The sequence below is a fragment of the Xiphophorus maculatus genome, chromosome 19 (genome assembly GCF_002775205.1).
Source record: "Xiphophorus maculatus strain JP 163 A chromosome 19, X_maculatus-5.0-male, whole genome shotgun sequence".
NCBI classification, from domain to species: Eukaryota; Metazoa; Chordata; class Actinopteri; order Cyprinodontiformes; family Poeciliidae; genus Xiphophorus; species Xiphophorus maculatus.
The window spans coordinates 24569174-24593314 of NC_036461.1; the positions used below are offsets into that span (position 1 = coordinate 24569174).

At 43.1% G+C, this 24141-nt stretch overlaps 3 protein-coding genes across 7 annotated transcripts in view; 1 reads left to right on the top strand and 2 right to left on the bottom strand.

Annotated features, from left to right (window-relative positions):
* Positions 1 to 5946, bottom strand: part of nin (ninein) — a 28106-nt gene extending 22160 nt beyond the window's left edge. For 2 of the 4 annotated variants that reach the window (XM_023353244.1, XM_023353242.1), the window contains exons 1-2: positions 2429 to 2526; positions 2135 to 2347 (exon numbers count right to left, since the gene is read on the bottom strand). In XM_023353244.1, coding sequence (XP_023209012.1) covers positions 2135 to 2347; positions 2429 to 2482 — 267 coding nt within the window. In that variant the 5' untranslated portion in view covers positions 2483 to 2526. Of the gene's footprint in view, positions 1 to 2134; positions 2348 to 2428; positions 2527 to 5673 lie in introns of those variants that run through there. The other 2 variants (XM_023353243.1, XM_023353245.1) reach the window with 2 other exon arrangements.
* Positions 5947 to 7127: 1181 nt separating this feature from the next.
* Positions 7128 to 12200, top strand: abhd12b (abhydrolase domain containing 12B). Of its 2 annotated transcripts, XM_005799265.3 has the most exons (12): positions 7128 to 7566; positions 9219 to 9321; positions 9516 to 9635; positions 9768 to 9798; positions 9888 to 9933; positions 10476 to 10602; positions 10711 to 10748; positions 11209 to 11288; positions 11559 to 11641; positions 11743 to 11821; positions 11908 to 12041; positions 12124 to 12200. In XM_005799265.3, exons 1-12 carry the CDS (start codon positions 7464 to 7466, stop codon positions 12155 to 12157), a joined length of 978 nt encoding a protein of 325 aa, XP_005799322.1. In that variant the 5' UTR covers positions 7128 to 7463; the 3' UTR covers positions 12158 to 12200. The 2 variants fall into 2 exon arrangements, with proteins under 2 accessions (XP_005799322.1, XP_023208770.1); XM_023353002.1 differs by lacking the exons at positions 7128 to 7566; positions 9219 to 9321 and adding an exon at positions 9328 to 9432.
* A 199-nt stretch (positions 12201 to 12399) lies between these two features.
* pygl (glycogen phosphorylase L) lies at positions 12400 to 23214 on the bottom strand. Its single transcript, XM_005799213.3, has 20 exons — positions 22763 to 23214; positions 22267 to 22368; positions 22109 to 22187; positions 21686 to 21789; positions 20925 to 21056; positions 20699 to 20810; positions 19615 to 19697; positions 19394 to 19531; positions 18501 to 18593; positions 18049 to 18195; positions 16792 to 16955; positions 16430 to 16544; positions 16201 to 16302; positions 15141 to 15288; positions 14251 to 14309; positions 14022 to 14163; positions 13718 to 13925; positions 13498 to 13632; positions 13340 to 13406; positions 12400 to 12826 (listed from the first exon to the last, which is right to left on the bottom strand). Exons 1-20 carry the CDS (start codon positions 23003 to 23005, stop codon positions 12638 to 12640), a joined length of 2562 nt encoding a protein of 853 aa, XP_005799270.1. The 5' UTR covers positions 23006 to 23214; the 3' UTR covers positions 12400 to 12637.
* Between the last annotated feature and the right edge of the window lie 927 nt (positions 23215 to 24141).

Genomic DNA, 24141 nt, shown 5'->3' on the forward strand with positions numbered 1-24141 from the left:
GAGGAAGCACAAACAGCTTCTTGTGTGCGCCGCTTTTGCTCATTTTCCCTGAAATCTCCGCTGTGTTCTTATATGCAGCTCGATGCCTTTTTTGTTACTGAATCCAGTAACAAAAAAGGCATCGCAAAAAATGGAATTCGATTAAAAACAGGAAATTACTCAGAAGAACTCTGGTTGCTTTAAGCCTGAGGTAAAGTTACCAGAGTTGTGTGCGCATTGGAAGTTTAGCGCGTTGATTAAATGCAACAAGTAAGCAAAACAAGGAAGACAAATGAGGCTTTGTAGGCTAAAAATAAAAACTACATCTAAAGTGAGATTCTTGAGAAGTCTGCCTAAGTAGTAGCTATAAATAAACTTCAAGATTGCGCAGAATTTAAGCGATGCATCTCTGCAAGAGAAAGCTGATCAAAATTCCTTAGCTGGGCCGTGATTCCCTTGAAATGTGTTTGACTGTCTGGAAGACGCCTCAACCAGGAGCAGCAGAGGTCACACTTCAACAATCAGCAGCTGCCAACCCTGAATATGCTGATTTTCTTTGTGCCTCCGAGGCCGACGGCTGGCGCCTTTAGGAGTCCTTTTTCTTTCTTTTGGCATTCATTGTTGGGCGTCGCGGTCGGTTCACCTAACATTCACCCCCCGCCCGCACGCACCCGCACATGCAAGACAATAGCCACCCGTCTGCAACACGCTTATACACAAACCAAACCTTAGGAGAAAGAGTGGAGGCAAGCATTTTGGAAAAACAAAAAAATGAAGAAAGAAAACACTCATGTTTCATCCAAGGAGATTAAAATGACTAAAGGATAATCAGTCAACACGCACTGAGTTTTTCATATTCGACTCATGCTTTTGCTTCAAAACACACAACACGTGAATGATTAACCGGACTGGTCGTCTTGGTGATGGACGCGCTGAATGAGATTTTCTCAACAAGAGGGCAAACAAAGCGGCAGCATGTATAGAGGCGAGGGGGTTGAGGGTAAGCAGCCAATTAAGTTCAGAGGTTTTCCTTCGGGAAGGCAAAAGAAACGACCAATACTTGTTTTTATTATTTGAAACATGGGCTGTCCAACAGCGTGGCGCTCAGAACTGGGGTTTGTTGTAAATCTGACGGGGCTGTCGAGGCGAGACCCAACAGATTTACTTTCACAAGTGGAGCATTACAGCTTTCGCCCCGATGATCCACTTGATATAAATGAAACTCTATTAGAAATGGCTTTGGGTTTATTTCATGTAATAATAGTATTAATAATAATTTTAAAAAAAGATTAGGTATGCTTGCTGCGGTGGCACAGGGGTAAAGCACAGCAAAAAATGTGGAGGCCTGAGTCCTTGGCGCGATGGTCACAGGTTCGAATCCCGGCCTAATGACCTTTGCCGCACGTCTTCCCCCTCTCTGATTACCCACCTTCCTGTCTAATAACTCTCAAATAAAGGCCACTACCGCCAATAAAACCTTTACAAAACAAATAATAGTAAGATAAGATATGCTTAATGCAGAGAAGGAGAAACTACTTTCATATATGCAGGATTTCTGAAAGATCCAACAGATTGCATATAAGGAAATTTTTAAGACCATTATGATTTCACTTTCAACACAAATATGAATTAGATTTTAGATTTATGGCAAACCAAGTTGAAATTCAGGCTGATTTGGGCTAGAATAATTTGCTTGATGCTCGGGTCGGGATTCGCATGTCTAATAAGCGCCACATAAAGTTTGTTGATCTACTTATGACAGTCTAAATAGAGGAGCAGAGGAAGAGTTTAACCTGTTGAGGAAATAAAGAAAGTAAGTAGGGTGCAGACTGTAACAAGCGCAGCGCACGCCGCTCCGCTCGAGCAGCGGTGGAGACAGAATCCCATCAGTCAGAAGATCTGCACCTGATTCACAACAAGCGACAAGATGGAGCTGGAAGAGGTTAAATAAAAGCTAGAAGAGAGAAAAGCTACACTGCTTACTTGAATAGTAGTCTAAAGACAGAAGCAGTAAACTCTTAACTAAAATAAAATGCTCTGGTTTGGGTCTATGATTAAAATTAACCAGTCAAGTAGGATCTAAACTCTCAAGTTACAAAAATGCTGCTAAGGTTAAGGACTTGTAAGAGAGCAAAACAAATGGGATTTTGCTCACCCTGGCAGTGAAGAGGTCTTGGTTCTGGAGCAGAGAGTGGATGAGAGCTGGCGCGGCATCGTCCAGGTGCAGAGACTGACAGAGGTCGGAGAGCTCCTCCGGACTCAGGGAGCCACAGCCGCTGCTGTCGAAACTGTCAAAAACTTCCTTCAGGCGCTCCTCGGAGTCGTCCTGCCCTGGGCCGTCGTCCATCCCACAGGACAGCAGCCTGCCCTGCAGCGGACAGAGACAGAGGTTCAACTCGGAGAGCTCACAGGACCAAGCGTTCCTGCTCGCCAACGCCACGCGGCTTACAAACAGAAGGGGAGCATCTATTCCACCGGCGAAGTTTTCCGACGTCGCCTTCATCTGAGGCGCGGCGCTCAGCCACTGAGCTCGCCACAAACTCCTCCAGCGTCATTTATGGCGGAGGCTTTGGGTAATCCGATTAGAATGATGAGACTATCAGGTAAATGTTGCTCAGGAACTGAGCTTTAGACACACACACACTCAGACACACGCCTTCAGCAGCATTTGTAGAGATGGTTTTACTTGATCTGATTGTAACGATTATACAATCAGGTGAACTGACAGGGATGGGCATTTCTGAAACTGAGAGACTGCATTTTGATGCAGCCTGAAGGTAAAAAGAGTCAACTATAACCTTGTTAGGTAAAAGTGTGATCATGGGACAGACGTGTAAACCTGCTTGATCTCCGTCATGGTGACCGTCTGCAATCAAGAGTTTTCAACAAAGCACCAGGAAGTGATGCAGCGATTAGCAGAGATTACACAAGGACAAACTGGTCAACACCGTAAATTTCACACCAGCAGATCAAGTTCTTCGCTTTCATTTCTGACGCTTCATTTGCTTCCACTGAAAAGCAACACCAGCGAATGCAACGGATTCATTTAGCGGCTACACACCGAACATTTCTGCTCAAGCCTGTGCATCTAGATACGGCATACACTTCATTAAAACTGTATTTATCAATATATTGCTTTCATAGCTATGGGAATTATTGTTCTAATTCTGCTTTAGACAAGATTCCTATCATATTTTTTTGCATTTTTGACTCAAATGGTGTGTTAATACCATTATACTATCGTATTTTAAGTCAATATTATCCTACTCTGTGAATTTCTCACCCTAGCCCAGCATACGATCAAATTGATCAAAATAATTTGTTTTGTGTTTTTTGTTTCCTCTTTGCTCTTTGTAGTAGCTTCACAATTACTTGCTCTCTGTTTTTAATAAATAGCGCCCCACTCTGGGATTTTTTACAAAGCACGCGCCTGCTTTTCCAGCTGCTCTCAGAGATCATCAAGCACTCGGGCAGGCCAGGTGTCCCCCACACTCCAGACGTGGGATCCCCTCCATTCACCACAGACAATAGCCGCCTCTTCACAGAAAAAAAAAAAAAAAAAATCAATCAGGACCCTACATCTGGACATTTCAGGGGCTTCCGTAAGCAAACACAAGGAATCTGCGTAATAATGAGGAAACTAAACAAATCAATAAATATACATATATATGTGAATTCACAGCAGATTCGCTTTACTTTCTACAGTCGACCGCTAAGCCAATTTAGCTCTTAGACCTTCACCATCAGAGCTGCTTACGGGGACGACAGCTGCCGCCGCCGCAGAGGAATCACCCGGTCCAAGTCATAACAATGAGGTTAATCCTCACACACACCCCAGCATTGATAGGTAACCGCATTCATTATGTCCAGCAGATGTTAGTCAGGAAAATACTCAAAAGTGTTCGTCTTCATGTGTTAACCCCACAGCCTGCTGATGCAGCACCATTTTGTATGAGGCTTTTTAAAAAAATTATGATACGCCCCAAATTCTTCTTTATTCTACTTCTTTGTGTGTTATTGGGGGGTTTTTAAACTTCACACCAATTGAAACAAAATTACGTTACAGACAGAACCTTCAGAGAGGAGTGAACGCAAGTGTTACACAAACCAAAACTTGAACCGTTTGAAAACGAGTTTGGTTGCGATCACGGAAATGATTTCTTTGTCATCGTGTCAAAGTTTGGACACAGAGTTTAGAGAACAACAACTTTGAGAACAGAAAAAGAATGAAGGTAGAGATTTTTTTAATTTCTCAACTTTGGACTTTTCTCACTTCAAATTTCCCCCTTTTTTTTCCTCCCCCTAACAGTTCCTACGACATTCTGGACCTTTCTGAACACAAATCACACAGCTGGATAGTATTTTCTATATGTTCTCACAATGAAAACAAAACAAAAACATAACGGTGAAGCAACAGAGGGCTGCTCCACAACACACACACTCTAAAATGACTTATTTCTATTTAATACAGTAACACGACTGGAACATGTCACATCTTAACCGATTACCATACAGAAAATGCAAATAATGTGAATAATTTTCCATCTTTTCTTCAAGTCACCCATGCTTTGTTCAGCATCTAACTGGTGACGCACCGATCAACTGTATTTGTTGATTTTACATGGATCGGCTCTGATCTGTGAATGGCAGGTTTGACAACATTGGAACAGGAGCAAAATAAATCAAAGGTCAAATTAAAAATTTTCAACGAGTATGCAATCATCTGCGGGTTCAGAGTCAATAACTCAAAAACCAAAACGCTTGGTGAGTAGGAAAAAAAAAAGGTTTTGGTTTGGTAACTGAAATATAAAAATCAATGCAACACAGAAATGTAGCATTTCATCTCAAGAGATAATTAATTAAGAACTAAAGCCGAGAAACTCAAACATGTTTCTGCACTTAATATTTTATCCAACTTTATTCCAATTTAGACATCAGTGCATATCAATGCATTTATGTCAATATCAATGCATTTATGTCAATATCAATGCATTTATGTCAATATCAATGCCTTTCCAACCAGCACGTGCGTCAGCAATATTATTTTACACAAACAATAATCACTTCAGATTTCTCTCGTCTTCTACAGGATGAGATGAAGCTTTTAGTTTGCAGTGAAATAAAAAAATATATAAGGCTTAAAACTCCCAACATAAACAGCAGAACAAAACATAAAAAGTCACAAGCCGCTAGTTGCATAGTCAAAATTATGTTGGCACCAGTTTAAAAACATTGTTTTTTATTAAATTGCATCAGAAGTGCCTCGGCAACACTTTTTCAAAGTAAAATAAAGGACGACAATGTTTATACGTCAACAGTGCCAAATGTCCAGCAGTTTTCTTTAAAAAATTTTTTTTAAAGTGATTGGAGCTTCTAAATCTCGTTCTTTATTATATAATTTAAAAATCCCCACGTTGCTGTGAAAGTGCAGTTTTATTCTGCACGTTTTTTTTAATGACTACGCTTTAAGAAACCCTAAAAGTCCGTATTATTTCTAGTTTAACAAGCCTAACCAGTTAGAGAAAAGTGATGGGCTATGCTAACGAAGCTAATGTTTTTTTACAGGGGGATGTTTGAAGGAAAGTGTTCGCTAACTTCATATTTAAACAAAAAAAAAACGCAATAAAACTTAAAAAAAAAAAATTCCCACAAAGGTTTTAATGTTGGGGAAATAAAAAAGAAAGAAAAACTCACCGAAGCCCCCAAACTCGGTTAGCAATTGTCTCCTTCTCGGACGCGGATATTTGGAGTAAAACGTCTCTAGAATAAAAAAAAGTTCACAACATTTCTCCGCTGACAGCGCCGCGTTTCTCCTGGAAGGTCATTTATCCTCTCCGGCTGTTTGACAGTGTGAGGTGAGGGGCGTCTTCTTCCTGAGAAACATTACAGAGTGCGGTGCGGATTTAAAAATAAAAAAAAAAGTTTTCTTGACTCGCTTCCTTCCTCGACTCCCTCTGGCTGTGCAGTCATCCTCCAGAGGTTTGTAGCGGATTTTGAAAACCGCCTGATAGAGGAAGGGGCGGCGACTGAGGGCCAGCCTTCAGCCCCCTGGTGGACGGAAACGGAACTGCTCGGTTTACAAAGGCACCATGTTTGTCTTGTAAAACTTTCGCCTGTTTTTTTTTTTTTTTTTACCAGCTTTCTCCTCACTGCTCTCCTACACAACATTTGCTCTCTCGCGATGTGTCTCCACTTTGTCCAAAAATAAGCACCACTAGTTTTTTTTCCTATCAAAGTGGAGGTCAAACGGGAGCCCACTTACAATCTATTAAAACCAAAAGCCACTAAAGGAATTTTAGACGTTTTATTTTCTCTATTGCCACACTTTACCCATGCGATTGGAAGACAACCATCTACATACACGTCCATATTTAAGATTTGAACCTGGGACCTTCTTTCCACTAGAAAACAGCTTTTCTGATGGAAAAGGCTGGTTAAGTATGTAGCTTAAATAATCCGCTGTTTTTGGTCATTTGCTGCTGAAACTCATTTGCTTCAATGTTTTTTTCAGCGGGAGAGATTGTATTCTACAAGCTCCATGGTCATTGTTTAGATAAGTGTATTCATTTTATGATCTAGAACCAGATTATTCTCTGAAATCTTATATCAACCAGACATTTTGGACCACCCAACTGCCACAGGCTGGATATTTTCTCTATTCGGATCATTCTCCGTCCACTCTGAAGAGTGTTATGCTTGAAAGTCCCAGGAAATCCGCCGTTTCTGAAATACTCCACCGTGCAGGGGCAGATTATGAAAGATAAACTTATATTCAATATAATAATGATCACAATGAAGAAAAAAAGTTAGCAGAACAAACAAATAACGTAACGGCGGCATGCTAGCATCATGTGCTTAAAAATATCAGCATAAAAAGATTATTATTTTTTTTAAAAAGGCTAAAAATTGCCCAGCTGTTACACAAAAAACGACAAAGTGTGGCTATAAACACATTCTGAAGAAAAACGTTGAGCTAAATAAAAGTCACTCAGCACATAAAATCGTTGTTGCTGAAAACTGCTATAAAGTAATGCTAAATGTTCTCACAGTGAACGAAATGAACATTTATCTCCTCCACACTTAATCTGCGCCGCTTTGTGCCAAAGAACTTCACTTCCCACAGTGCTTTGCTGCGAAACGTCAACCGCGTTCGCGTAGTTTCGATAATCGTCGTTTGACCGAGTATTCTTAACCGGACTGATTGTTTTTTTTTTTTTTGCAATCTTTATGCTCAGTAGGCAGAATTTGGCAGACGGAGGTTGTTGTTGTTGTTTTTGTTGTTGTTGGGTTTGTTTTTGTTTGTTTTCTGTGCATGTCCGCCTCACTGTGGGAGACGTGAACAAGCAGCAGACAGCTGAACTTTGACCTCCTCTTCGTGCCTTTCGCCACACTGCTGCTGGGTTGTTTTTTTTCTTCCTGTTGGTAAAACCCAAGCTGGAACAAAAAGCCAAGGGCGGACCTGATCTGGACTCCAAAGGAGAAGAATGAAGAAAGTTCTGTCCTTCCTGCTGACTGCGTACGTCTCGGTGCCTGTTCTTCTCTACCTGTTTCCCTGGATACTGAGCTATGCCATTTTCTCTCATCTGCGTAAGTACTGCTCCTGGTTCATATGGGACGCCAGAGGATTACACTGGCAAAAAAAATAATAATAATAATAAATATTACGCATATACATTATCCAGCAGGCAGACCGGATACGTCATGCAACGATGGTAAATATTTATGCAGAAACAGAGGATGCGACCTTGACTAACTTGTGTGCAAGTTAGTAAATTGTCATTGCATTTGCAGGGACTGTAAAATGGTTCTCATAAACATCCAAAAATAATAGTTTTCCAGTAGTTATTCCACCAACACCAGTTGGGATACAAAAAATTTAAAAAAATAAAATAAAATCAGATTTTCACATAAACTACAGGACACAGATTTAAACTTAAATTATTCTACAGCATTTATTCTAGAAAGTAATTATTCACCGAGTTGCAAGAGGATTCTCACACCCTGTGAACGTGTTGCATTTTGTTACATTACAGCCACAAACCTCATCTCAGTGTTTTTTAAAATTATTTTTTATTGGCATTTGAAGTGCTGGACAAACACGGAGTCACGCAAAACAGTGAATTGCGTGTAAAATAGTCCGCAGTTTTTACATCTTACCATAAAAATTGAAACGTGTGCTGTTCGGCCACATTGTAGTCCCCCTTTACTCTGCCTCCAGAAGTCACCGAATTAGAAAATAGAGACTTCCAGGCCTGTGAGTGATTTCATCTCAGCATCAACTGTGGGCAGTTTTGTTAGAGGACATTAGTGAAGACGAAGAAGCGCGCTAGAAAGGTTGGGGATGAATAAAACCGCGGAGAAGCATGAAGAAGAAGGTGAGGTTGTGAAAACTGTCGGACGTGTTCAACATCTCATGGAGTTTTGTTCCCTCCGTCAGCAGAAAATCGGGAGAACAAGAGGATTTACTGGCAGTGCGCTCCACCAACCCGGTCCTTATGGAGAAGTGTCTAAATTAAAACCATTTAAGGATTTATGCAGCTTCCCACAAGCCATGACGGCTCAGAGCAACCAGGTGGAAGAATTTTAGAAGAAAATGTTCACTTTTCTGGTGGACAACCTACAGTTAGAGCTACACATGAAACTTTTTTTTTATGTGTTAGAATGATCTAGTCAAAGTCCAGACCTAAGTGTGCCTGAGATATTCACAGTGACGCTTCATCTGATCTGATGGGTACTGGCATATTTGGCAAAATGTTTCAATCCAGAATAGATGTTCAAAAATAGAAACGCACAAACGCCCTTGCAGCGATCATTAATGGGTCAACATGGAATTATCTCAGAGGGGCAGGAAAAAAACGTGCATGCCACACCTATCAGATTTTTTCTTCTTTTTTTTTCTGTAAAAAAAAAAAATGTTTTGGAAACAGTCTTAATTTTTCATTATTCCCAAATCAGTCTGTCACATACAGTCTCCCATAAGTAAAATTCACAAAAATAAATTCACCATTTTGGTTCTAATGACATAAAATGTGAAAATGTAAATAAATATATAATTTCATAAAATAAAAAAAAGCCCCTTAAATGCAGCACATAAAAGCCCAGTAAAACATGATGACGTTAAAAAGTTTGTGGCTTTCGATGCGTCTTTAGGCAGTGTGTGTGTGTGTGTGTGTGTGTGTATGACGTGAAGCTGCCATTACAAACGCTGCCGCGCTGACCTGCTGCGCTCTCACCTGCAGTGAGGCTTCCATACTCGGTGGATCTCCGCAGACCTCAGGATGTCCTGAACCACACCTGCAACTTCTACCTCAGCCCAGAGGAGGGCGTCTCGGTGGGAGTGTGGTAGGCTGATTGTAGCTCTTTCAGTGCGTCGGCGCTCTCGTCCGGCCCAGGCGGCTCTTGAGTGAACAGAGGCATCATGGCTGCACGAGGCCCCACTCATGGAAACCCGCTGTATATTCTCGGAGCTCTGTTTGTTTGTTTGTGCCGTTCAGTTTCTCTTTGTCTTCTTCACTCCCTCTCTCTCTCTCTCAAAGGCACACGCTCCCTGCCAGCCAATGGGAGGCGGCCGCTGGGAGGAATCTCGACTGGTACCAGGAGGCCCTGGGAGACGGGCGTCCTGTTATTATCTACCTCCATGGCAACGTAGGGACCAGGTGGGTTAAGTGCAGAAGGATACGCATCCTTGAAACGATCCTATTAGAGTCTAGTGGGCATTAGACGGTTGCCTTGGTTCTTGTTGGCTGGAACAGACGAGTCTGAAAGTCTCTCTCCTTTCGTGTCTGCAGGGCGATCAGTCATAGAGTGGAGCTGGTGAAGGTTTGAGTAAAATAATAAGTTGTTTCCAGGTGTAGATATGTTGTCTTGGAGCTTTAATAGAGAACGTAAATTGTTTTCTAATCTTGTAGATCCTGAGTGCTGCAGGATACCACGTCTTATCTTTAGACTACAGAGGTAAGGAAGACCCACACCCTGCAGAAGCGAGTAGAAAGTAAAACTTTACTTGTGTAGCACTTTTCATAAAGTAATTTCAAAAGGTTAGTTTTTATTTGCTGTAAGGAAAAAGACATCTAATTTTCAGTCTAGTTATATTTATAGTCTATATGCAAGTCATGAGCTATAGGGACCAACATGGATGTTTTTTGTTTTATTTAGAAATTTCAGAATACCTGGGGGGGGGAAAACATTCAAACTAGACAAAAAAACTGGATCTGAATGTAGGAACCTCTTTCTGCAAGGAAACAGAGTTAGACTGTTGCACCCTCCAGCCATATAAATTTAGATTGAGTCCAAATTCGTGGAACCTCATTATTGACGATTCTCCTAATTGTGATTCTGAAAGTGGAGATTAATACACTAAAACTGAAAGTAATGAGGCATGCTTTCCTACATTTGGCCTAAAAAAAAAAAAAAAAAAAACACACACAAATCAACCCGATAAACCCAGATAATTTAACGTCGTCGGCCTTTCAGCCTGCAATGTGTCTTTTAATGAGGATTTGGAGATTCTTCCGGAGAGCCCAGCGAGGCTGGGTTGACCAACGACGCCCTCTACCTGCACCAGTGGGCAAAGGCACGGAGCAGAGGGATAATCTGCCTGTGGGGACACTCTCTGGGCTCTGGGTCAGTTTCTCTCTGAGCTTCATTCATTCATTCATTCATTCAGACTGCTTCTCATTACAAAGACACAATACCCAATTAAGGTTTTTCTTCTTCTTTTTTCCCCCCTAGAGTGGCAACCAACGCTGCAGTGAAAATCCAAGAACAAGGTGGGTTTGAGTTGAGGTCAGGCCTTTTGGCTGACGGCTGTTGCGCTGCACTCAAAATGAAAAGAATTAAAAAATAAAAATAAATACAGTGATCAACTTCTGGTCGTCTCCCGCTCTGCGTGCAAACTTCTGTCGAGGTCCAAAGTGCTTTTAAAATATATTGTCTTGGGGGAAAAAAAAGTGCTGGACACATTTTGTCATGTTGCAACCAAAAATTCAAGATTCTGTGTCAGAAATCGGGACACGGATGGTTGTAAAGTGCAAGGTGGACGATATTAAAAATAAATCTGCGCATGTTGTAATGATCTCCCTTTGACCTAAATAAGAACCAGTTTATTTAGGGTAAGGTTCACTGTGTGAAATTTACCAAAAGCAGTTGTACATGACTTTAGATTAGTACTTTTATGAACACCGATCTCTATTTTGCATAATAAATAAAGTCGTGTTTTTGGCACGTCAGGTTCTGCCGTCGACGCTCTGATCCTGGAAGCTCCGTACACGAGAATTGGAGAAGTCGTAGCAAATAACCGGCTGGCCAAGGTGAGAGGTCGACCCGCGGCGAACCTCCGATCGGTTCGCCCAGGCTCTGACTGGAACACGGCCGAGGTTATTTAAAGATGGACGTTGCTGCTCGTCATCTGGGATTTCTTGTTTTAGTTGCTTGTGGGATAGCAAATAGACTTTTGAGAGAAGATGTAGACTATATAAGATCTTCAATCTATACCTGCAACTTTAATTGTCAAAAGTTGACTTATTAGTTATTTACTGTGTTAAATTTTCTCTTTCGCCGCTTCTTCCCCACATGTCCAGCTGTACATGTTCCTGCCGGGTTTCGAGAGTTTGCTCTGGAACATTCTGGAAAGGATCAACATTTCATTTTCCAATGATAAAAAGTAGGTTTTGCTTGAAACAAAACCAGATTGAAAACATTTTGGGTTGTTTTTTTTTTTTTTGTTGCCCTGATCATCAGTGACATCTGCCGTCGTTTCTGCAGTTTGCAGACGCTGAGCAGCCCCCTCCTGATCCTGCATGCGGAGGACGACAAGGTCGTTCCGTTTCACATGGGTCAGAAGGTACGGCGGGTTTCCCCCGTCTCTCTCCATCTCTCTCTAAATTTCCTGGCCGCTTTCCTCAAGCACTTTCCATCTGTCGGGCCCAGCTGTACCAGATATCGCTGCGAGCCCAGAGGGAATCCGAGACGGGCGATCGAGTGCAGATGATCTCCTACGGGGCGAACCTCGGACTGTCCCACAGCCGCATCTGCTCGGCCCCCGACTTGGCAGGCGTCGTGCAGTGAGTTGGGACGCCGTCACCAGTTTTGCGTTCAGAAATCACGGCGGTGTTCGAATTTAATCCACACTCTTCTGTGTTGCAGGAAATTTCTACAGAACTTGGAGAGAGAAAGATGAAAGTCTGGGGGGGAGAAAGAGGAATAAATCATTTTGTGCTTAAGTTTTGGGTTTATTTTATTATAGACAGACCACAAGAACATATATTTTGTGTGTGTGTTGTTTTTTTTTATTTAAACTCCTTTTTCAAAAGCATCTTTTGATTCTAAACATGGTTTCTCTATCAGGACAGGACACAAACTCAAACAAATGTTTAAACACTTTTAACTGCTGCGTTCCTGATATCCATCTAACTTCCTGGATCCTGCGACCGTTCCCGATCCGCAGGAATGTCAGAGTTGAGGCGAGTTCTCAGGGCTTTTCCGCCCCTCGGAGACTGAAAGTGTTGGCGCTAAAGAAATGTAACAGTGCTTTGACTTGGGGGTGGGGGGCATGTGTGTTCATCTAGCACCACAGAAGAAGAAGAAGAAAAACGTAATGTGTTGCATAAAGGCTCTGTTCTGTAAACGCAAAAGGCAGGCCAGGAGGCGAGGAACATTTTCACATTTTCCTCAGAGCCTTGGCGGTTTCCTCGATGGCCTCCCGCGGCTCGCTGGGCGGCGGGATCTTCAGGTCGGTCGGCTCCACCCCCCACACCTCGGTGGCGTACTCTGCGATTGTTCTGTCGCTCGAGAACTTCCCCGTCGCCGCGATGTTCTTGATCGCCATCTTCGTCCACTCCACTGTATCCTGATAGAGGAGATAAAACGTTTGAAGTGCAACAGAAACAAATCTGGAAACCCGTGGTAAATGAGATTAAAGATTTGTAATCGCAGAAGCAGAATCTCTTGCTGGAAAACTTTTTTTTGTGTGTGTGTGACTCTGTTTCTGTTTGGGGCAAAAAACAAAACAACAAACGATGGCACAAATCCTGGTATCCACAACAGTTATTTAAAACGACATTTTTAAAAACATCTTTCCGGGTGTCTCTTAGTGTATGATGGCCAGATAAATATGGATTCTCTAGTTCCAGCGTGGCGGGCATCGTAGCTACACCCCGAACAACAAAAAATAAAAAACACAGGAAGTCACAGATGATCAATTAGTAAGTAGAGGATTTAATGATCATTGCTGGGGGAACCTTTTGATTTTTTTCCCCCCCCCATCAGTGGAATGTACTGAAATTAAAAGATGGATTTTTGAAGAAAACTGTCAGCATTGAATACTACAGAAGAAAAAACAATTAAGAAAAGAAAACATTACCTGATAGAGTTTGCTGACTTTTTCTTGGGTTTTCAAGTAGTCTTCAAAGTCTGCAAACACTTTGAATCTAAAAAGAGAAAGGAAAACAAACAAAACAAGAATGTAGCTAAATACAAAAATACAAGAAGAATGACAAAAAGAAAAGTAAAGTCGCTCACCGGTCGTATTTGAAGAGCATGTCGGTGAGGTCCTTGAAAAGCTCCGGGTTCTTGGGGCTGAAAAATCCACTTGCGATCTGATCCATCACTTGCTTCAGCTCGGGGATCTTCTCGTAGTACGTCATGGCATCATACCTTAAAAACATCAAAACAACAAAACCTGGACCTTAAAGAGAAATCTTCAAATTCCGCTCCGCTGCGGGGTTTTTATCTCGTTCACCCCTTTTTGTCCATCTCGGCCACATCCTCCACCCGCATGCCGAAGATGAAGAGGTTTTCCTCGCCCGCCTCCTCGGCCATCTCCACGTTGGCTCCGTCCATGGTGCCGATGGTCAGCGCGCCGTTCAGCATGAACTTCATGTTGCCCGTCCCCGAAGCCTCGGTGCCGGCGGTGGAGATTTGCTCCGACAGATCTGTGGCAGGAATCACTGAGGAGGAGAACAAAAAATAAATAAATCACAAAGTGACACCATTTCCTTTTCCTCTCCAACAGAAGTGAGTGTTTAAAAAAAATTAATTTATACCTTTCTCCGCAAGAGAAACTCTGTAGTTCTCCAGGAAGATGACTTTCAGCTTGCTCCCAACCACGGGATCGTTATTCACCACGTCAGCCACCGAGGTGATGAGCTTGATGATCATTTTCGCCATGTGGTATCCTGGCGCGGCCTGCGGAGGACGACGACGCGAATCGTTCATTTCCGGTCGCGTTGCTCAGAGCCAGCTCCGTCTCGCTCGGCGCGCGCCGCAACCTACCTTCCCGCCGACGATCACCGTTCGCGGCACGAAAGGCGCGTTGGGGTTCTTCCTGATGCCTGTTGGGAACAAAAGATGAACATTTCGGAAGTTTAAAATGAATGAAGCTGAATCGATGGAGTGCAGCATTTTAAAATTGAGGTAGAGGCTGCATTACAAAAGAAGAAGAAGAAGAAGAAAGAAGCAGTATTCAAAGCAGATTTGTAACTTCAAAAGGAACAGATTTATTGGGGGGAAAATTTTTGATTCGGAACGGTGAATCAATTGAAGACGCTAGTTTATGGGACAATCTTGCCAGAGATATAAAACAATCCAAATTTCTGCATTTAAAAGAAATTAGAAAATTGTGATGAAGATGTGGCATGGAGTAAGCTGATATTTTGCTCTGCTTTTGAAATATGTCTGCAATAGTCTGAGTTAGACAGCTAATTCTCATCGTTTGTGAATAGATGGACATAAGTTCATACTTCTCACTGCTCCATTTCCTTCATCGTTTTCTTTCAGTTGTTGCATGAATGAACACAGTTTTGCACCAGTTTGGATTCATCCGTCACACGAAGAGCCACAAAGTATTGAAATTTGAGCGTTGTGAACACAGCACATCTGTTGAGATCCGTCCAAAAACGGAAAAAAAAGCAGCTTCTCTGTTTATTGCAGCTTTGTGGAAAATTCCCACAGCTGATCGCAGTGGCTGCATTCCTCAAGTGTGTTTTGACACGAAGCTCCAGGTGGGTGTGGAATATTCCTCATCAGGAAACGTCTGACTGCATCATCCAACTGATCACTCAGAGATTCTTGACTTGCGAAACCTTTTTCTTTTTTTTTTGGCTTTACATCAAATGACTCAGTAGTAAAACAAAAAAAAACACAAAACTCGTCGCTGCACCTACGGTTGTACAAGGCGATGATGTGCAGGCAGTTGAGCAGCTGCCGCTTGTACTCGTGGATCCTCTTGATGTGGACGTCGAACATGGAGGAAGGGTTGATCTTCACCCGGTACTCCGTCTCCAGGAACTGGGCGAACTTCACTTTGTTGTCCTGTGGAGAAAGGCGACGCGACAACGGGAGTCATTGACGTGAAAGCCGCCGAGTCAGGAGAGCGCTGCCAGGACACGCGCCGCGGCGTCGCAACGCCCGGCTTCATTAGACCGAGATGCCTCTTCGTGCCGTGAGGTGCAGAAATACCAAGATGCAGTTTCCCATGATTTGTTGCCTCATCGTTTCTGCTCTGATCATTTTTCACCTTTTAAAAAGGACAAATACCTCAGGAAGAGCAGCGACCGGTTAAAGGGGCGTTACTTTCTTAGTGTTTTCCCAGTCACTTAGTGCCATTTTATAGCACAATTAAGTAGCTATGATCACTTCAAATGCTATATACATCAAACATGACGGGGGAAAAAATTTTCCTTCCTGATTTAACGCCTAAAAATTGGGCCTCCGTCTCTTTAAGAAACTCCTGCTCTTTCTGAAACTCCGCCGTCAGAAAGCCATCACAACTATTAACCCTTTAGCAAAGTTTTTAAACCAGCGTTTCATTCAAAAGTAGCTCCTATAACGAGCTCAGCCGATGCTCAGCTCCACCAGGCGTTTGCTAATTGCTGCTGGCTAGTCTGAAGGAGCCCAGTGGGCAGGGCTGCTCTGTGAGGCCGAAGCCGCACCTCTGAGGAGGAGCGGCGTCTCGAAGGCGGGGCTCGCTTCTCCCCAGGCATTTTGCGCAGCTGAATGGTTGCCATGGAGATTAAAGGATTTGTCAAACGTGCGAGAAAGAATCACAGCAACGCTCCAGGTTATGTTTTTGGTGAGGGAATAACAAAAGATGATGCGAAGCTCAAACACTGCCCCTTTAATTGATGATCTTATGACGGGATTTTCCCCCCGTTTCTCTCGGCTCCTCTGGACCAGCTCAGCTCACACTGGAGGAGAAAATGTCAGCAGACCCGTCGGACCCACCTGTTTGATTTTGGCGACGTCGCGGACGAAGGCCAAGTCGTTAACGAAGTCATTCAGCTTCTTCAGCTGGCTCAGGTCCTTCACGTAGTCCTCCCCAATGGCCTGAGGACACATCACATCACAGCAGCCAACGTTCACATTAGCATTTAGTCAACCGCGTTTAGAGGATTTTACCTCCTGGAGGCCGATTGGCTGCGGAGGCGCGGTAAAACTAAAGAACGTGTCGAACCTCAGCAATGAGCTCAGCCAGCCCAGGGTTGCAGAGGAGCAGCCAGCGTCTGGGAGTGATGCCGTTGGTTTTATTCTGAAACTTGCCCGGCTCAAGGTCACTGAAGTCTTTAAACCTGACAAAATAAAATAAAAAAAAAATAAAATAAAAAAACAGAGGAAAAGTTAGGATTTGCCATCTGGACGAGCAGCAGTTGGATTTCAGCCGGTTAGCCAACAAAATCTAAACTTAACAGACGGGTTTTCTCTTTTTCTCTGCCAATATGCTGAAAACAGGGCGACATGTATTTTTAGATCACCTCTTTTACACTTCTGACCAATCTCGGGACTTTTATCACAGTCGACCGTCGGCAAAAGGCTTACACTTCGGTTCTGATGATGTCGGAGTGTATCTGAGCCACTCCGTTGACGGCGTGAGAGCCTACGATACACAGATGGGCCATGTTCACCCTCTTGCAGCCGTCCTCTTCGATCAGAGACATCTTCCGCAGTTTGTCGAGGTCGTTCGGGAAGAGAGCAGCAATTTTCTATGGGGAAAAACCCCCCACCCCACAAAAACGTATTCAAGCTTCACAGTTGAGGAAAAGCGGTGACATGTAAAAGCATCCAGTCCTTTAACTCGCATTAGAATTATACATTTAAATTTTATTTGGATCGATTGTATGAGTAATTAGAAACCTACCAAGACGTGTTTATCCACCTACACTGATTGGCAAGGCAAGAATTTCTAAGAGAAGCAGCCAAGAAGCAAGTTGTAACTCTGGGGGAGCTGCAAAGACTCAACTCAGGTGTACGCTACAATACTGGCCTTCATGATGGAGCGACAAAAAAAAAATATATATATATATACGTACACACACACACACATATATACACACATTTTCAAAAGCAAACACACAAGTCCAGAATTGAGACTGCAAAGGGGTGATTCAGATCAAAGCAGATTTATGTTGTTTTTTTTACAATGGTCCAGTCAAAGTAAAAACCTAAATTCAGTTGACTATAGATGGCTACAATTTAAAATCGCTGCCTTTATATGTGCAGATGCCTCAAAAAGCTTCCAACTGTAGTTTCACCATAAGACTGTCGACTCAGGACAGCTCATAATAATATTAAGAAATGCAAGCCACACTTTTCAGATTCTGATTTGCAAGACCTCGCAATAAATCAGTTGATCAAACGACGAGTTAAAATGAGCTGGATAACTTCCATTGTGACGAGTAATGTTGCCTGAAATACAATTTTGTTTGCCGTTTTTAATCCGTTTCATTTCTGGCGTTCGGTTGCTTTGTTTCCTCGTCGTGGATATTTGAAATATCTCCCACTTCCAGTGTTCCTCACAACCCTGAAGTTTATTCATGTTTGAAAGAACAGAGTTTCATTACTGTGCCATTTTCATTGCGTTACTTGAAAACGGTCTCAAAAGCATCATTTATCGCAATAATTTGGACAATTTATCAATCCGTCATCCTGTCCGCCATCAGTGGAAAACTCAATGCGCAAAATGTCGTGTTTCGCACAACTCTACACATGGCTTCATATCTCAGAAGATAAAAAAAAAAAAACCCACATTGTTTGTCGATTGCTGGATATTCGGCGTCGCTGCTGCGACATGCTTACGTCTAGGTGAGCCTGGTTGATCTGGTAGATGATCTGCAGGTGTCTGGGCAGCAGTTTCTCCAGCAGCTCCACAGGCCAGCGCTCCAGGGCCTCAGGGAGGACGGTGTGGTTGGTGTAGGCAAACGTGCGCCTGGTGAGGTCCCAGGCCTGCCAAGGAGGAGGGACAAGCTCTCGTTTAAGTGTCGCATTTTTAATAATCAGGAGGAGTAAAACCAGACTTTCAAAACAAACTCGACTATTTTACTCCTTGCAAAAAAAAAACCCCTGCAAAGTCGCAGATTGAAATTCAGCAATCGCGGAGGCAGTCGTTTCATCCTCTTGCTCTGCGGTTTTAACCACAGCTCGCATTGCTTGCCCTTACTTGTTCTCGATTTCCTAATTTCCACTTCCTGTCACGGCTGGCGTTGATGACTAAGACCAACAAGAGACCTTCGAAGGCGACTTTAACTCACCGTTTCCCAGTCGAGCTTCTCAATGTCCACAAAGATCCTCATCAGTTCGGGGATGGCCATGGCAGGATGGGTGTCGTTCAGCTGGATGGCGACCTGGAAAACAGGAAACGGTGAGGTCCGACTGCAGCTGTTGGAAAGCAATGTGGATTTTTGAACTCAGCTTTAAGTCGTAGTGCAATAGACAAGAGGGGAAAATACACAAATAAATCGATCTGTCACTGATCTGAGCATAGTAGGCCCGTTGTAGATAGGGGACAGAGAAAAATAAATAAATCAAAAAGTTATAAATTCCTGCCAGAAAAACTCAAATTTTCTGGAAAAACTATTTCTGAATTGGAGAAGTCAAAGATTTGCTAGAAAAAAGGAAACAATTAACCTCAAATTTTATAGATTTTTCTTTTTTTTGAGTTTTGGAAATTTTCCTTTTCAAAAATCAAAAGTTTTCAACTGTTGAAACACAAGTCTGTTTTTTCTAGCACATTTTTGACTTTCCAAACTCAGACATTTCTGAGTTTTTTTTTCTAGATTAATCTCAAGGTTGTTTTTTTTCTACTTGTGGAGCTCAGAATTTTCCTCGGTTTTTCTGGAAAATCACTGTTTTTTCTTAGCAGAAAATCTCTTTTCTTTTCTTCCTACAATGTCCCCAATACACCGTCGTGGATCATTTTGCTTCCCCCCGCCCCCCGTCCCTTTTTATTCACTTATTTTTTTTAAAACCAGGCAACCATGACGTGACAAACGTCATCCACCTCGCAGCTTCGGCAGCAGCAACAGACGCAAGCAAAGAGGAAATGCTGACACGATGTTGCAAACCAACCAACAAAATGAAGCAACACACCAGCTAAAAACAGACAACCGCCCCGCCTTTTGCGACACTGATTCCGAGTTCTCACTTTGTCCGGGAAGGCATCGAAGGTGGTGCGGCTCGGTCTGCCCTTCTTGGTGGTCTTGAAGCGGCGGATGATGTCTTGGAGTGTGGCTGCCACGACAAAGTACTCCTGCTTCAGGCGGAGCTCCTTTCCTTCAAAGAACTGAACCGCAGGAACAAGCGCATAAAGTTACAACGAGGTGGAAAACATCTGATGGTTTGCTGGCCACGCAAAAGTGAACCTACATTATCGTTTGGATAGAGGACTCGGGAGATGTTCTCCGCCAGATTTCTGTCCAGGACAGCCTGTATGTAATCGCCTACATTAACTAGAGAAAGAAAAATACTGGTTTTGGTTTAAACAAAAATTAAAACACCCTGAAATGTGGCAGAGAGGAAGTGACCACAATTGCAGACGTTTCTGTTGATCTTGCACACATGAAGCACAAATACCTTTAAACTTTTCCACAACACAAGCAAGTTATTTTATTATAAGTATATTGTGGTAGACCAACATAAAATGGTGGAGAATTGTGAAGAGGAGTGAAAATTGTGCATTTATAAATCTTTACAGTAAAAAAAAAAAAAAAAAAACAACTAAGTGTGGCAAAAATGTATATTCAACCCTCTAAAACAGCTGACTAACTTTGGGGTACTTACACAATTACAGACTGCTCTTGTCAAAACAAGTCAAGCTCAGTCAATCAAAAATTTTTGCAGCATTCAGGGAATCACCCACACCTTCATGTTTCACCAACGTTTCCTTTTGGTCTCATCTGACAAGAGCGCTTACTATGTTCCACTCTTACGTCAAAGCCAGATTTGGGAAACCGCTAAACTACTAGATGTCCTAATGCAGATACTACATTCTGAATTAGGATCTGAGACCCGAGTCGTGGATGTCTCCAACTCCTCCAAAGAGTTCCCCTGGATATAGTCTCTGCATATCAGATTAAGCCCTTTATTGACTGGCCTGGTAGTAGAAATGGACAAATATGTCTTGGATGTGTTCATTGGTCTGAATGGTGTCATTTTTCTTTCAGAGCCACTGCATTCAGACAACCGACTACAAAAGACACTTGGTTGGAGTGAATTTAGAGGTAACCAAGTCAAAGAAGGCTGGCCCTTTTCCTTTTACTTCAGTTACACAAGACTTTACGGTGGTCTACCGTGCCAAAGTCAAACAACACACCCTGAAGGATGCGGATGTAACGTGCCAAATGAGTCAGGGACCTGAATACTTTTGCAAAGCCCTGCACATTGTGCAACTCTTTTGCCAAAGACGTAAAATATTTTTCTGCATGGAAGCGAGACATCCTCCTGGACTTACAGTCTTTCAAGTTGAAGTCGTTGGGCGCACGGGCCGACCACAGCCTCATTGTATTCACAGTGTTGTTCATGTAGCCAGGAACGGGTGTGTCGTAAGGCATTGCTAAAACAACCTGCAGGTGAAAACCCACACAGATGTCACAGGTTGACCACATCGCAAGGTCATTTACTCTCGTTCAACCCAAATTCATGCAAATCCTTTCCACTATGAAGTTGCCACCAAGTACCTGAGTGTCAACCCACTTGGGCCCGTCTCTCGTCTCCTCCACTCGTCCGTAGAAGTGGACAGGCAGCATGTACTCGGGGCGAGCCTTCTCCCAGGGGTTTCCGTGCCTTAGCCAATCGTCTGCCTCCTCCACCTGCAGCGCGGAAGGTGACAGATAAGTGAAAGTCCCAGAACAAACTCGGCCTTATCTGACCTCTTTGTACCGTACAGCCTGAAACAAGGAAGCTAGGTCAGCTCTTACATCGGCCCGCAATGGCATTTTTTTGTTGTTTTGACGTAAATAATAGCTCTCGCTAGCAGCAGATATCAGGCGCACAGGTTCATCCACCTGCGTGCGTACACAACGGGCACGCGTGCGGTTCAGAGTCCAGGGGGACATGTTTACACTGACCGGGTTCGACCCGCAAAGAACCCGGCGCAATGCAAAAAACAGCAGAAGTCTGCAGTTTTGCAAGCTCCTATCAGAGGACAGACAAAGGTTTGTTTTGTCATCCACAAAACAAACCTTTGTCTGACCCTCTTAGCCACGCTAAGAAGGTCAGACTACAGTATGTTCCATTTGTCAATAATCAACTTATGATGTTTTCTGACCCAATTCATCTCAACTTTAGCCTCTGTCAAATTTTAAAAGGGAATCCTGCTTTAAAAAAAAAAAAAGATAAAGGTGGAGCAATCAATGTCTTTGTCACAGCTGAGCTTCAGGCACTTTTCAAATCATTTAAAAAAAAAAAAGAAGAAAAAAAAAGAAGGAAGCACAATTACCTGCCAGCCATCTCTTATCTTCTGATTAAAGATGCCATATTCGTATCTGATGCCATAACCGTACGCTGCGAGTCCCAGGGTCGCCATGGAATCCAAGAAACATGCTGCAATAGCAAGGAATTCAAATATTACATACAGTTAAATAAAAACTGTTGTTTTTTTGTTTGTTTTTTTGTGGTGCTGCAGGAGAAGTTTCAGCAGCATATGTGCTCATTTCCACCATCTGTCGCAAACTTTCTTAAGCCGAGAGTTGCTTCACATGTTCAGCAGACATGCAGCTTTATTGAAGAGTCTATGTACCCTGGAGACAAGGATGGTGCAAAAACTGCAACGGATTCAAAACGTCTGTATGGGAATGTGCTCTTAAAGTAACCTCTATCCCACTTTTCATCCTCAAAGACGGCTTTGAGGACGTTTGCTCACCCGCCAGTCTGCCCAGGCCTCCGTTGCCCAGACCCGCGTCCTCCTCCACCTCCTCCAGCTCCTCCATGTCCAGGCCGAGCTGCAGCGAGAGCGTTTCCAATCAGCAAACTCACAACGTTGAGTTGCTCGGATTCGGCAACTGAATGCGGCCACCTGACCTGGTAGATGGCCTCGTCGCACGCATTCTGCAAGCCCAAGTTGATCATGGTGTTCTGCAGCGTCCTGCCCATGTAGAACTCCAGGGACAGATAATACACCCTCTGGGAGAAACAGGAATAAAAGACAGGGGAAATTAAATCTGAAACAGTCTGGGGCTTTTAGCATTAAATACATCAATAACTTCAATATACAGGAAATGCAGTTTAGAGCTGTAAAAACTAATGAACGTAAGTGGAACAGTCCTGCCTTCCACTGAACAAACAATGATTAATATGTGAACCCGATGCACTGACCTGAAAATACAAAGCCTCTTTGTAATCCAGAAACTTTATGCAACACAAACTAGCGGCTGGGTACTAAAGATTCCCAGTTTTCTTGTTTAAAGGTTTGTGCTCGGATCGCCCCTTGAACATGCATTGCATTTCATAAAATAAATACATTCTGAGAGCTACTTTGGGTGCAGATCTTTTTTTTTTTTTTTTTTTTTTTTTTTACCTTCGGGTCTGCCTCGTAGTAAAACTGCTGCGTCCTGATCCACCTGCCCACCAGGTGGTCTCTCACGGTGTGGGCCAGGGCGAAGTAGTAATCCCGGGGCGTCGCGATGTTCCTGTCTTTGACCAGGGTGAAGTGCAGGTGGCGGTTGAAGCCCTTCTTCAGCTCGGCCACGTTCTCCACTCCCACGATGCCCCTGATGCTGATCTGCTTCCGCTTCTCCTGGTCGGTGAGAGGAGTCGCCATGCTGATCCGGAGCTACTGCTGCTGCTGCTGCTGCTGGAGGGAAGCGCTTCTGAGCCTTGACCCGAACCAACCCGACTGGGAGCGAAGAGAAGTGAAGCGGAGAGATGTGTTGGTCTTCGTGGGGGGAACACAGCCGCAGTTTTCACGCAGGAGTCTCCTCCTCGGGCTGGTTTTCATTGGCGAGTACAAGGGGGAGGAAGGCGTTTCCCCGTCAGAGCTTTATTTTACTTTACTTTACTTTATTTTACTTTAGAGACGGGGGCGGAGAGGATACACTCCGGGCAGGTCAGCTGAGCTGAATTTCAATCACAACTTTTAGAGGAAGGCCGACGTGGGGGGAAGGGGAAGAAGAGACGGGTCTGTTTTGGAGAGGAAAAACACAGCAGGAACTAAAAAAAAAACAACAACCAGCAACAGGATAGAGGCTGGGTTGGTGAGTGAAGACAAAAAATAAAATAAAATAAATTAAAAAAAAATTCAGGAAGAACCAAACTGGTATACATTACATACTTGATAATGGAAAGTTTCTTACAGAGGGATGCAGCGAGAACAACGTTCAAAGTTGTTTATTTATTTATTTATTATTATTTTTTTTGTTTTGGTAAAGCTAGTTTCCGAACACACGGTTTTGTACTTAACTTGTAAACCAAACTGTTAGAATCTTAATAATAATATAATCGGTGTACATTTCTTTATTCGCCTGGATTTGATGCAGAGCCGCTACAAGGCTGAATGTGGGGCCTGGGCGACATAACTTGGGGCCCCACTTAAAATAATTACAGGTGCAGATCATGTCAGTGCAATTCAATTAAATCTATCTATCTATCTATCTATCTATCTATCTATCTATCTATCTATCTATCTATCTATCTATCTATCTATCTATCTATCTATCTATCTATCTATCTAACGTTGTGTTTTAGACTGTTCTTGTATACTAATCAGTTTTTAGGTGATTAGTAGATGCAACACGGCTGCACGTCCAAATCTCCACAGCAACCACGGATGCTATGTTGATGCCAACAGCTGCCAGGAGAAAGGCTTTCCTGTCCCACTGTCACTGTGGAACCTGAACTCGTTCCGTGGAAGTCATCATAAATACTTTAAATGTGTTTTTCATTTAAAAAAAATTCTCT